The sequence below is a fragment of the Zootoca vivipara genome, chromosome 12 (assembly GCF_965207765.1).
Source record: "Zootoca vivipara chromosome 12, rZooViv2.hap1.1, whole genome shotgun sequence".
In the NCBI taxonomy this organism is placed as follows: domain Eukaryota; kingdom Metazoa; phylum Chordata; class Lepidosauria; order Squamata; family Lacertidae; genus Zootoca; species Zootoca vivipara.
Window position 1 is genome coordinate 26,939,957 of NC_142595.1, and position 12,701 is coordinate 26,952,657.

A 12,701-nucleotide genomic window follows, 5' to 3' on the forward strand; every position below is an offset into this window, starting at 1 on the left:
GGCAGATTACATAGGATCGTAAAGAGTTAGAAGGGACCATGTGGGTCATCTAGTCCAACCTCCTGCAATGCAGGATTTATTTTTTGCCCAAGGTGGGGCTTGAACCCACAACCCCAAGATCAAGAATCTCATGTTGTACCAACTGACTGAGCTATCCCAGCTCTTGCCGTAATTCATGGTGTGCTTGGAGATCACAGATGAAATAAAGACACCCATGTGAATGGGGCTTTGTGTGTACTGGGAATAAGCATGGTTTTCAGTTATGGGTGTGGTCCCTCCATTTGGTCTCCTAAATCTCTCCCACATTTCAGGTACAAGTGGTGAGGCAGATGGGAAACCAAACCGCAACAGCAACATTTGTGTTCCTGGGCTTCTCCAGCTTCCCGGAGCCCCAAGCCCTGTTCTTCCTCCTGTTTCTGACCATGTACATCACCACCTTGCTGGGCAACACTCTAATCCTGGTGACCGCATGGCTGGATTCTGGCCTCCGTACACCCATGTACTATTTCATCCAGCACCTGTCATTCCTGGACATCTGCTACTCCTCCGTCACTCTGCCCCACATGCTTAAGAATCTGTTGACAGAGACACAGACCATCTCCATTCCAGGCTGCCTGGCCCAGCTTTACTTCTTGGTGACTTTTGTAGGGGTCGAGTGCCTCCTCCTGGCCGTGATGGCATATGACCGATACATCGCCATCTGCCACCCACTTACGTACACCATCTTCATGAACAGGAAGCTGTGTACCCAGCTGGTGGCAGCTTCCTGGGCCTGCGGCTTCCTCAATTCAGTCCTGCACACGGCCATGACCGCTCTCCTGCCCTTCTGTGCCTCTCACAACCTGGACCATTTGTTCTGTGACGTCCCCCAGCTGCTCAAGCTGTCTTGCGCAGACACATTCCCCAACCAAATCACCTTGCTGGCAGTCACCCTGCTGCTCGGCGTCAGTCCTTTCCTTTGCATTGTGGTTTCCTACGTCCACATCGTGGCAGCCATCTTGAGGATCCGTACTAACCGAGGCCGCCGCAAGGCGTTCTCCACCTGCACTTCGCACCTCACAGTGGTCACCTTGTTCTATGTCACCTGCATGTTCAATTATAACAAGCCCAGCGCCAGCCATTCTGTATATTTTGACACCTTGGCAACTGTGCTCTACAACGTTGTGACGCCAATGCTCAACCCTATCATATATTGCCTGAGGAACAAAGAAGTGAAGGACGCCGTGAGGCGTTTGCTGCACCCCAAGACGCCGTCCTCTTTCTAGCACCAGCTATTAGCCAAAATTCCTGATTTTGGAGATGACTATAAAGTATATGCTTGCTGTCGACACACACACACAAGGGCTCCAACTTCGGAACAAGCAACTAGACGGGCCACTGGCATGATCCAGCAAGGATATTCTTGTGCGGTTATGGTTCATGGAACTCCTGTCTACCAGCCTTCAGGTTCACCAACATTACATACCCTCCAACATTTCTCCAACAAAAATAGGAGAACGTTGATGAAAATAGGAACGTCTTATCAGTATCAGTTGGGAACTCAGCCTTCCTTTGTAGCTGATGACGCTGTAGTCTCTGACTTGCTGTCTTTGTCACTGCTGGACTCCAGGACTCCATATGCCAATTTGTGTATTATTATAATAATAATTTTATTATTTGTGCCCCGTCCACCTGACTGGATTTCCCCAGCCACTCTGGGTGGCTTCGAACACATATAAAAATATAATAAAACATTACACATTAAAAGGCTTCCCTATATAGGGCTGGGAATCAGTGCTTGGTTTGGGATAAGGGTGGAATGCCATCCTTATTCTCTTCAAGAAGAGGTTTCTTTTCAGTTGAATGTAACAATTCAGACCTAACCTAGCCACACACACACCCACACACCCACACACCCACACACACCAGTCATCCCACTTCCTCCCAAACCATCCTTTTGTTCTTTTACATTGAACACTGTCCCTAGTGACAAGTTAGATGTAAATAGAGCCCAACAAAAAGAAGACTTAAGTAGTGTGTGGTTGGAGGACATTGGTGGAAGATTATTTGGCCTTGCCTTGATGCAAGATGGGGTTTACATGTTACTTGTAGCTACTTATCCCTGGCAGCAGGGAAGGGTGGTCTCAATGACCAGACACCTCATTTGCAGAACCTTCTTGGTTATAGCTCCCTAGTAATGGAACTTCCTCCAAGGAGGCAGCGGTTTCCACATACAGGGGTACCTTGGTTTACGAACTTAATCCGTTCCAGAAGTCCGTTCTCAAACCAAAGCGTTCTTAAACCAAGGCGTGCTTTCCCATAGCAGCGGGGGACTCAATTTACAAATGGTAAACAGGACTCAACAGGAAGCGGAACATGTTCTGCTTCCAGGGCAAAGTTCACAAACCAAAACACCTACTTCCGAGTTTGGAGTGTTCATAATCCAAGTTGTTCATAAACTAAGCTGTTCTTAAACCAAGGTACCACTGTAATTAGGTTTTGGGTTGTCTCACCCCTCACATACCCAACCTTGAATTCAAGAACCTGCCTCCCAAAGTCTTTACATTGCTTGATTAAATGGAAAACAAATGCATGGCTTGCCAGTGTGTTGTGTTTGGACCAGAGAAACCTGAGTTCCAATCCCGACACTATCATTCCGCTCACAGAGCTATCCTTAGTGAGTCATTCCATGCACCATTAACACCTAAAGATTGCTAAATTCTGAGGAATCGTTCGACTTTAAAAACTGTGATTTGGCAGGGGAATTAAAGCAACTCCTCCCTCCAGCTAGTTGTGTTTCAGTCACCATGGTGCTAAGGGGTCAGAGAAGGTGGCTTAATCAGAGCCCTTCCCTAGAGCAGGAGGAAGGGGCAGTGTGTTTCGATGCCTTCGTTAACTTGTCTGTTATTTTTTCCCAAGGAAGCTGTTGTTGTTTGTTTGTACATCTGGGGGCAGATGTCTTGCTCTTGTGGGGAGGTAGTATTACGAGTCTGGGGTGGGGGCGAAGCAGGCTGTATGCACACTTAACATTCATCTTTATGGCAGCACCATGTTAATTCAACTTGTGCAAATGGTATGAACTGTAATATTATTATTTTTAAAAAAAGAAAAATAATGCAAAATACAGGGAAAATATGGAATATTAGGAATGAAGGGAAGGGGATCTGGCCTCATTAACCTGAGCTTTACTCAAAGAGTTTGGATGGCGTACACACAAATGAAATGTGTCAGCGTAACCAAGGCAATTAGATGTACAAAATAAATTCCAAACACACCGAAATGCAGAGTCCAGATTTCAGCATTCAGTATTTCCTGCCAGGTAATGTGAGATCGCATTGCGCACCTCCTCGCCTCCCGACTCACTGCTGGTTTCGTAAAAATGGCAGTCCTCGTTATATGCTGCCAACAGGACGTGCTCAGAGATGTCCACACCTTCGGGAACGGCGTGCCCCTTGGTCTCACAAATATTGTGCAGCACGACACACGCAGTGACCACTGCCAAAACGTTCTCCTCTGCCACTGGGAGCCTCGCAGTGAGGCAACGCCACCTTGCCTTGAGCCTGCCAAAGGCCTGCTGGACCACGCTGTGGCAGTGGTTGAAAGTCCTATTGTAGATGGTCTTCCTCTGGTCCAAGGGGCCTCCGTAGGGCTTCATGAGCCACTTCCGCATAGGGTAGGTGCTATGGGCGAGTATTAGAGGTGGGATCTCCACGCCCTGCATGTTGATAGTCGGGTTCCCTGGGACAAAGGTGCCCTCGTCCATAGCCTGGCACAGCGCAGATTTGCGGAAGATCTGCACGTCATCGTGTTTCTTCCCGCTCCATCCCACTTCGATGTTCGTGAAACGGCCGGTGTGGTCGGTTGTCCCTTGAAGCAGAATGGAACAGAAATTCTTTGGCTTGTTGCACTCGTCTCCTGGACCTGTAGCGGCTATTATGGACAGATGCGTCAAGTCCATCGCGCCAACGCAGTGAGGGAATCCCATCTTCCTGAAACCATCCATGATCTGTAAGCGACAACGAAGAAGTAGTAAATTTTAAAAGGGTAGTTTCGTGGTTGTGCCAACAATTCCACACACACACACACACACACACACAAAAATGTCCACACAGCACTCCCATCTCGTCCAAAAAAGTCACAGTAATATGGCATAGTAGCAAGCTGTGTTTTTGTGTGTGCTGTGTAAGTACTTTTTACTAATTTTGCATTGCAAGTGCAAAACAGAAAAACACTGTTCAGGAAGCATATAAACTACAATGCAAATATGAGAGTTTCTGCCTCATGTTCCCAAATTATTCCCTTCCACTGTAGCAATCTATGCAGCTTCAAACAATTCAGTAGTTTTGCATGGGAAATCTCTTCCACATAATATAAAACAAGGCAGGTCACCAATAGGATTTCAGCAAGTAGTATTCTGACACTGGGCAACTGTTTTCATGCTTGTATTAATTTTATTAATGTATATTTGAAGTTTTATCTGTATAACTATATTATCTGTAAGCTGCCTTGAGTCCCAGTCTGAGGAAAAGGTGGGATGATGATGATGATGATGATAGTAAGCTGCCTAGGGAAGATTTTATATCCGGGAAGGTGGGATGAAAATGTCAAAAAAGCAACATTTTGCTACACTGACTACTCCCATAAGTGCTCACAGATACAATGGCAATTGCCCTATACAGTGGTGCCTCGCAAGACGAATTTAATTCGTTCCACGGGTCTATTCTTATAATGAAAAATTCGTCTAGCGAATCCCATAGGAATGCATTGAATTTTTTTTGCCCATAGGAACGCATTAATTGAATTTCAATGCATTCCTATGGGAAACCGCGATTCGTTTTTGTAAAACGAATTCATCTAGCGAGGCAACCTCCGCTAGAAAAATCCTTTCTTTCAGCAAAAATTTCGTCTTACAGGGCGTTCGTTAAGCGAGGCACCACTGTATAGTTATAGGTAAAAAGTTGGGACAGATGCCAAGAATAATATCAATTAGCATATGTTCTTACGCTATCAATATTATTCTTGCCATCTGTCCAACTTTTTACCTATAGCTATAAGCATAAGTTTAAAGAAGATTGGAAAATGTTTATTGAATATATGGAAAATAATAGTGTATAGCTGAAAACGCTGGCAGCGTTAAGATAAATTCAACAGTGTAAATAAGTTTTGATGGATGCAGTAATGGAATACTGATTGGTATAGCTTTCCTTAAAGTATGCAGGGGTTTAAGATATGTAAAATGAAGCATGGAAAAGAAAAAGGGCAGACGTTGATATCTTAAGGATGTAAAATGAGTATTTGAAATGGTAAAACAGAAAAATTAATAAAAAATATAGTAATAATAACGGTAGGTATTTTCCCTTTTGCAATGTGCAACTCAACACACTCACACACCCTTCTAGACAATGCAGCAGTGTGGCACAGTGTTAGATTGAACCTGTGCAACTGCAGCAACTTTTTAAAAAACCCTTAAAAAAAAACTTTACCTTCCAGTAGTCGCCCAAATAGATTGTCTTCTGGACGAGCAGGTGCTTGATGGCAAAGCACACCTCCAGAACGATCTCTCCCACCGTCGACCTCCCGACTCCAAACTGCGCGGCAACTTCGCGGTAGCACTTCAGATTAGAAAGCCACCACACGGCGATAGCGACCCGCTTCTCGACGGGGATGGCTTCCCGCATGATAGTTCTCTGCCTCTGGAGCTGGGGTCGGAGGACGTCCGCAATTTCGAAGAGGGTCCCTCGGCTCATCTGGAAGCTCTCGATCCACGTTTCGTCGTCCCGGGTCCCCAGCATGGAACGCTCCCACCAATGCTGCTTGGTGGGGCAGACCCACCAGCGCCGCAATTTCGGCCCGCTTTCCAACAAGGTGACGATAGGAACCATATGTCTGCAGCTCCTCCTCCTCTGAATGATGCGCCTGGTCCTCAAGATGTGGTTCTGAATCGCCCGCCCTATCAGCACTCTCCTTCTCTGCCGCCTTCTGATACTCATAAGATAGGCGTTACATCGGCTGATCGCTGAGTGGAGCACGGCAACCAATACCTCAAGGTGTAACTTCAGCAGCTGCAGCAACACATGAGGTTCCATGCTGCGCAAAGGAGTGGAACGGTGTTGGAAGTCACAGGAGCAACGTTGAACGGAGGAGGTTTTTGAGCAGAGGTTGGGTGACCTTCTGTCATGGATGCTTCAGCTGAGATTCCTGCATTGCAGCAGGTTAGAATAGAGGTGGATCTACACAAAGAGGAAAAAAAACCCCACTATAAATAAGTCAGAAATTAAATCATTATAACAAATGGAGTGAAAAAACCCGCAATGGAAAATCGTGAAGATAATTCTTTGCTCTCCAGCGCCATCTAGTGTTGCATGTTTATAACGCATTCAAAACACAGGTGTTTTTTTTTTTAACTAATGTAGCTGAGTCCTAGATGACCCAACTCTACAATTCTGTGAGTCTAAGAATTGCACACTTCTGCCCTAAAACACAACAAATTACGGTATGGGGGCAATGGTATATCAAAGTGAAACCTGGCTACTTCTTATCCTACTGTGCCCACTGGTGTGGACAGCATATGGTAAAATGTTAGCAAAAACACATTATAAAGGTCAAAACAAAATAATAATAATAATAATAAAAATTCCTTCCAGTAGCACCTTAGAGACCAAATAAGTTTGTCATAGGTATGAGTTATAAAGGAGCACACTGGTCTGTCTTAATGCCAAGTTCCACAAACCACAACTTGCCTCATAGATGATCAAATAAACCAGAGTTTGCTTCTCCACAATTTGGTTTATTTTCCAGCTACTCTTGCCCCATCCCTTTGTTTTCTTAAAATAAAAATAAAAATGTTATTCCTTGTTTACATTTTTGAATTACAACCAAAAACAACAAAAACAAAACAAGCATCAAGTCACAATTAAAACAAGCCAAGATTTATAAGCCAACAAGCTGTGGCTTCAGATGGTGGTTTGATGGCAATAAAGAAACCATAGTTAAGCCATAGGACATGGTTCACATTTAATGCTACACCATCATGTAATAAACCACAGTTCCACAAACCAAGGTTTAATGTTATGTGTGAACCAGACTGATGCCTTCTACACACTGATGACAAGGAGAATGAGGCCTTGTGTAGCACTGTCTCCTCCAGATGTTGTTGGACTCCCATAACCCCTGACCACTGGGCATGCTGGCTGGGAGTGATGAGAACCGTAGCCTAGCAACATCAAGTTAGCTGCATTTGCGGAAGGGGCTTACAGTCTAACGGTTCCTGCGGACAATTGACTTCTTGAGCATCCCTCCTGATTTGCTTCACCCTGCGGCTAACTATTTACTGTGCTTTCCTTTGGATTTACTTATGGGGCACTCACACAACAAAGAGCATTCATCCTGATTTACTCCTGGTGTGTTTACATGCCCTCCCATTCATCATTTGCTCATCCCACACTTCTCGGTGCATAACACTGTCACTTCCCTAACCGCAGCAGATCCATTTTTATTTATTTTTAAGCAGAGTTAAAAAATATTCTGAAGGAAATCAGCCCTGAGTGCTCACTGGAAGGACAGATCCTGAAGCTGAGGCTCCAATACTTTGGCCACCTCATGAGAAGAGAAGACTCCCTGGAAAAGACCCTGATGTTGGGAAAGATGGAGGGCACAAGGAGAAGGGGACGACAGAAGATGAGATGGTTGGATAGTGTTCTTGAAGCTACGAACGTGAGTCTGACCAAACTGCGGGAGGCAGTGGAAGACAGGAGTGCCTGGTGTGCTCTGGTCCATGGGGTCGCAAAGAGTCGGACACGACTAAACAACTAAACAACAACAACAAAGCGGAGTTTCTTGCACCAGGACGACAGCGTACCTAAATTTATGCAGGAAGACATTTTACGACACACAAAGAGTCTGGAGGCTCCTAAATGCAGGCACGGGCAAACAGAGGAAATGGAAGTCAGCAAGTTGGTTATAAGAAGCAGGAAGAGGAAGATCGCGCGATTATTTCCACTATGCCTACTTTTTGGCTCAGTTACAACATATAGGGAATAGGGGATGGAGCAAAGATTCCAGAAGGAACAGGAAGCGGGAAGATTCCCCTTCCTTTTTCTCCAGGAGTGTGTCAAAGCCAGGGATAGGTAGGCTACAATCTCCCTTAGTGCTGGCAGGACCTTGTTGTTGTTGTTGTTTAAACGGACCTTAGGCCGTTTAAAGAGCTACCAGGGGAAAGGTGGGGAATTGGTTCTGTCCCCAGAGAGGGACTCCTCAGTCCCTGCAATCCTGTGATCAAGAAGCTATACCAAGTTCCAGTACTGTGTGCGCATGGGCATCGTTGGGGGTGGGGGTCAACTGCTCCTCCCTAAATCAAGTAAATAAATAAAAGTGCTTAACTGACCAATTGCATTGCAGATAACTTGGTCCCGCCCTTCGCCCAAAATAAACCCTGCCCACCCTCCACCCCCTTAAATAAATCCTGGCTACGCCAATGTGTTTGTGTTTGTGGGGGGGGGGAGTAAGAAAAATTAAAAAAAAACCAGGGTTCTGGCTCTTTGGATTAGCGCTGCCCGGGGGGACCAGGCGCCCTTTCCCGCTGCTGCGCAGCAACTTTCTTCCCAGTTCAGTGGCAACCGCGGCTTGACCTTCCCACTCTCCTCCATCCTAATAAATTGGAAGGGGGGCGGGAGAGATCGAGATCAGACCCCACTTCCCCACCACACACTCACTGTTAGGCTTGGATGGAGGCAGGCAGCTGCCTGACCCCCCCCCCTTGCTCCTCCTCCAAATCTGCATTGCTCTTCCGCCTGCGTCTGCAACGCTTGCAAAAGTTATTTCTTTTTTAATGCATTGGGTAAGGATCGCTTGAAGGGATCCGGCACGCCCCCTCCCCACTTCTCTCATCCCCCAATATCTGGATCCATTTCTCTTTTGGACAGCAGGCAGGCACCCCTTTACCCCGCCCCAGCTCGATAAACGGGATGGCGACAACCCCCCCCCCAAAAAAAAAACAACAACCCGGACAGACGCATCACAGCGGATCCCGTTCAACGCCCCAGAGTGCCGCGGCGAAGGGCGGGTCTTCCGGAGGACCTTTGAAATTTGGGCACTTCTCTAACCAAGGCTCGCCTTCGCCTAACCCCGCCGAAGGATTCGCGGGTTCTAGGAGATCCAGGGATTCCCCCCTTTCCTTACCTGCTTTCCGAGGGAAGTGCGCAAGCGCGATCCCTCCTCCTTCTCCCGAAAGGCGCCGCTTTGCGATCTGCGTGCTTTGCTCAATGAAGGCGTGGGGTGGGGATTCCTCCGTATGCTCTCCTGCTTAGGGTCGCTGCCGGGGTTCCTTTTTCATTTTCGGTCACCCTCGTACCCTAATTGGATTGCGATCTTCTGAACCGCTTGCCAACCTAATCTCATCAAGAGATGTAAACATGATCTAGGCCAGCGATTATTATTATTATTTTTAATTTTTGCAATGCAGATCCTTCGTTCTGGACCAAGCCCTCTTCAAATGGGGAAGCAAACTGAGAAGGCATTTAGCCGGGACAGGCAGCCTGGTCCACCTAGGCGGGTAGCCTACCTGGTGGTGGTTGTTTTTACCTTGCTTCACCATTTACTTGTCTGTTACCGGTAGGTTGTTTCAGGTGAACAGAAAACAACAGAAATATTTGAGAAAGTTAACTTTCGGTTTATCTCCCCCCCATTTTTATTTTAATCAAGAGATTTCACACATGTACAAAAACATATTTGGTACACTTTGACTTGTGAATCTGTGCTGACGAAGAATAGTCGAAACAGGGCCTTGTCCTGATTTTTACTGAAATTTACCTTTATTTGCCTTCAACATTGGGATTGATTCCCATTTAAACTCCGCATCATATCAATAAAACCTAGTGAAGACTTATTCGAAATCCATCTTCTTTTGGCCTGAGTTCTTGCAATTTATCGTTTATTTTTGTTACAAGGGCAGCCTTGCCATTTTTATTTTCTGCTCCCCGGCTCTCAACGGGCCCCGCGCGGTGCGCTGCTGCCGGCTCTCACCGGGTCGGGGCTCGGCGCAGCATGCTGTTGCCAGCTCCCGCTCGAAAAAATAAGACATCCCCCGAAAATAAGCCGTGGTGTGTTTTTTTGGAGGAAAAATAAATATAAGACATGTCTTATTTTAGGAGAAACACGGTAGTTCCACAATCTGGGAGCAGCCAACAAGAAGGCCCTCTCTTATCTTCACCAAAAGTACCTGTGAATGAGATGGGTCTGAGAGACAGGCTTCCCTGGAATATCTCGAAGCCGAGCAGAATCATATAGAGAGAGGTGGTCATTCAGATAGCCTGAACTCAAGCTGTATAGGGCTTTGTTAGGTCATAACCAAAGCTTTGAATGGTGCCTGGAAACAGATTGGTAGCCTGTAGGGTTTTCTGTTCTCCCTTATGGTACTCAATTGAGCATCAAGTTCCTGTGGGATGTAAACAGGTGCAGTCAAGTCACAACAGTTCCTAGACCTAGAGTGTCCACATGGAGGAACACCTGACCAGGTCAGTTTCCTGTTCTTCCACACATGCAAATGAGATGGGAAAGGTGCCAGATAAATTCGCTGGTCAGTAGCCATTTTCCCTCTCTTGGACCACACACTTTGAGCAAGCAACATCTTAGTGAGGAGAGAGAGGAAATGGATGTATATACTACTTTTATCTAAGCTAGTCTACCTCTTGAGTTGTGCTGTATCTCAGGAAGCTTGTAAATAAACTCTTTTTATACTTTTAAAAGAGCACTGTGTCATGTTTTTTCTTTTAAGAGGGATAAAGGGGGAAATTACCAGGAAATACATACTTTATTCTAGAGGTTTAATGAAACCTGTGCAACCGTTTTCTGCTGTGCATTGAAAGGGAATGTTACTCTGCTAAGTTTGGAGCTTGCTAACACAAGCTGGGAGAGGATATATTTAATAATATTTCCTCACCCACATTCCTGAACATTCCCACAGTTCCTTGCAGGAAACGGGACTGGTTGGAGTCATGGCAATGTGGGATGAGTTCAAGGGTGCTGGATTAGCTGTATGTTTAGGACTAGTTGGCCCTATGGGAGGGGGGGGCAACAGTTTCCTCTTCCCTCTCTTGGAAGCTCCAAACAAGGGTCTCTGATTATGAACATCAGGATCTATTTTTGGATTACAGCAATGCTAGGCGAAAAGGCCAGGAAAGTGTGGAGTATTTGCTGTGTTATGAAATATCCATCCATAATGTTTGTAAGGTGGAACCTTGAAGTTCTGAAAATTATGTGTGTGTACGTTGAAGGAGGATTGCTTTTAACACCCAGACTTAAGTTGATACTGATCTATTGGAAGGGGTGGGGTAGGAAAAATTAGCTTGCATTGTTCTTTTGGGAGATTTGTTTTGATTATTCGTTTCCTGCTTTCTTTGCTTTTTAAAATCATACCCTTCAAGTAAGGTGCATGACAACTACCCAAATTAACTATTTTAAAAGCTCCCTCATTAACTATAAGAGCAAACTTTTTCGGAAGAGAGGCATTCCTTCCCTTTCAAAAGATATGCAGCCCACTCCTAAGTGGATTTTTGTGTTGGCATCTCGGGAGACAATTGAATTGTGTGCCTTCCGGGATAAAGTCAAACCACTGGAGAGTTACAGCACCAGCTGTGGCTTTGGAGACCAATATGGGAGAGACTACAGGTGCACCATTGCATTTCTTTTCTCTGCACACTTCAGCGCATTTACTCACAAATAAACTCAGTGGGAATTACTACTCCCTGGTGTGTTGTGTGAATTGCAGCGCAGGGGCTCCTGTGGTGTGTGAAAAAGAGTCAGCCTTATGTTTGGGGCCTCCAGAGCTTTTGGATCCAATTTCTTCCAGTCTAAAACCCTCCAGGTATAGTTGGACTTTAGGAGATATTCATATTTATACTCAATAGGGTAGGTTGCTTTCCTGGGGGAACGGTGTTGTTCTGAAGCACTATAGTCTGAGTAACAGTAAACAAGGGATGTCCACGAGGGTCTTGGAAAGGTATAATATTTTTCCATTGTGGACGAGGGGATTGGTACACCTAAAAGATTGTCTCACTTATCTACACGCCGAATCAAAACCACTGCTTTCTGCAGGAGAAGGCATCCTTCAGGTACTGCCTGATCATTCTCCACAATACCAGAATTGAGCCTTTGCCATTGGAGCATCTACTCCTTGGAACTCCCATTAAACATCAGAGGCACCATCACTCTTGTTTTCTCGGCACCTGCCAAATATGTTCTTCTTTCAACAAGTCTACTAAATTAAGGTATCTGTCCTTGTTGGTATCTATATTGGATATAATTGATTTTACATATGTCCTGTTGCTGTTTTAAATACCTATCTTATCTATCTATCTATCTATCTATCTATCCATCCACACACACCATATTTTATATTTGCATTATTTTATATATGTTTTTATTACATTGTAAATTACTTTGGGATGCCTCATGGGATGCAATTCATAGGTGAGACATTATTATTATTATTATTATTATTATTATTATTATTATTAATCTTCTGAAAGCGTTGAGGAAATAATTCATCTGGCCTCCAGTCTCTGCTTCTTAGTCTTGAATGTTTGAGAACTGGGTGTGGTTTGTTAGAGGTGGAAAGACAAGCTGTATCACTCAGAGGCACTGTCATCACTTCCCAAATGCTATAGAGTCCTGGCATTGAAAGCAGAGTAAACAACTCTCTTTTGAAGAAAAGAGATGAACTCATT

The 12,701-nt window shown here is 45.2% G+C and overlaps 2 protein-coding genes across 7 annotated transcripts; one reads left to right on the forward strand and one right to left on the reverse strand.

Moving 5' to 3' along the window:
- The first annotated feature begins 329 nt into the window (after window positions 1-329).
- On the forward strand, window positions 330-1,265 carry LOC118094632 (olfactory receptor 5V1-like). Its single transcript, XM_035135189.3, has one exon. It carries the CDS (start codon window positions 330-332, stop codon window positions 1,263-1,265), a length of 936 nt encoding a protein of 311 aa, XP_034991080.3.
- Window positions 1,266-3,142: 1,877 nt separating this feature from the next.
- Window positions 3,143-9,365, reverse strand: LOC118094138 (uncharacterized). Of its 6 annotated transcripts, XM_088654558.1 has the most exons (4): window positions 8,691-9,047; window positions 7,838-7,888; window positions 5,463-6,209; window positions 3,143-3,985 (listed from the first exon to the last, which is right to left on the reverse strand). In XM_088654558.1, exons 3-4 carry the CDS (start codon window positions 6,063-6,065, stop codon window positions 3,275-3,277), a joined length of 1,314 nt encoding a protein of 437 aa, XP_088510684.1. In that variant the 5' UTR covers window positions 6,066-6,209; window positions 7,838-7,888; window positions 8,691-9,047; the 3' UTR covers window positions 3,143-3,274. The 6 variants fall into 6 exon arrangements, with proteins under 6 accessions (XP_088510684.1, XP_060137509.1, XP_034990062.1 ...); XM_060281526.2 differs by lacking the exons at window positions 7,838-7,888; window positions 8,691-9,047 and adding an exon at window positions 9,157-9,365; XM_035134171.3 differs by lacking the exon at window positions 7,838-7,888 and having other exon boundaries at window positions 8,691-9,178.
- Between the last annotated feature and the right edge of the window lie 3,336 nt (window positions 9,366-12,701).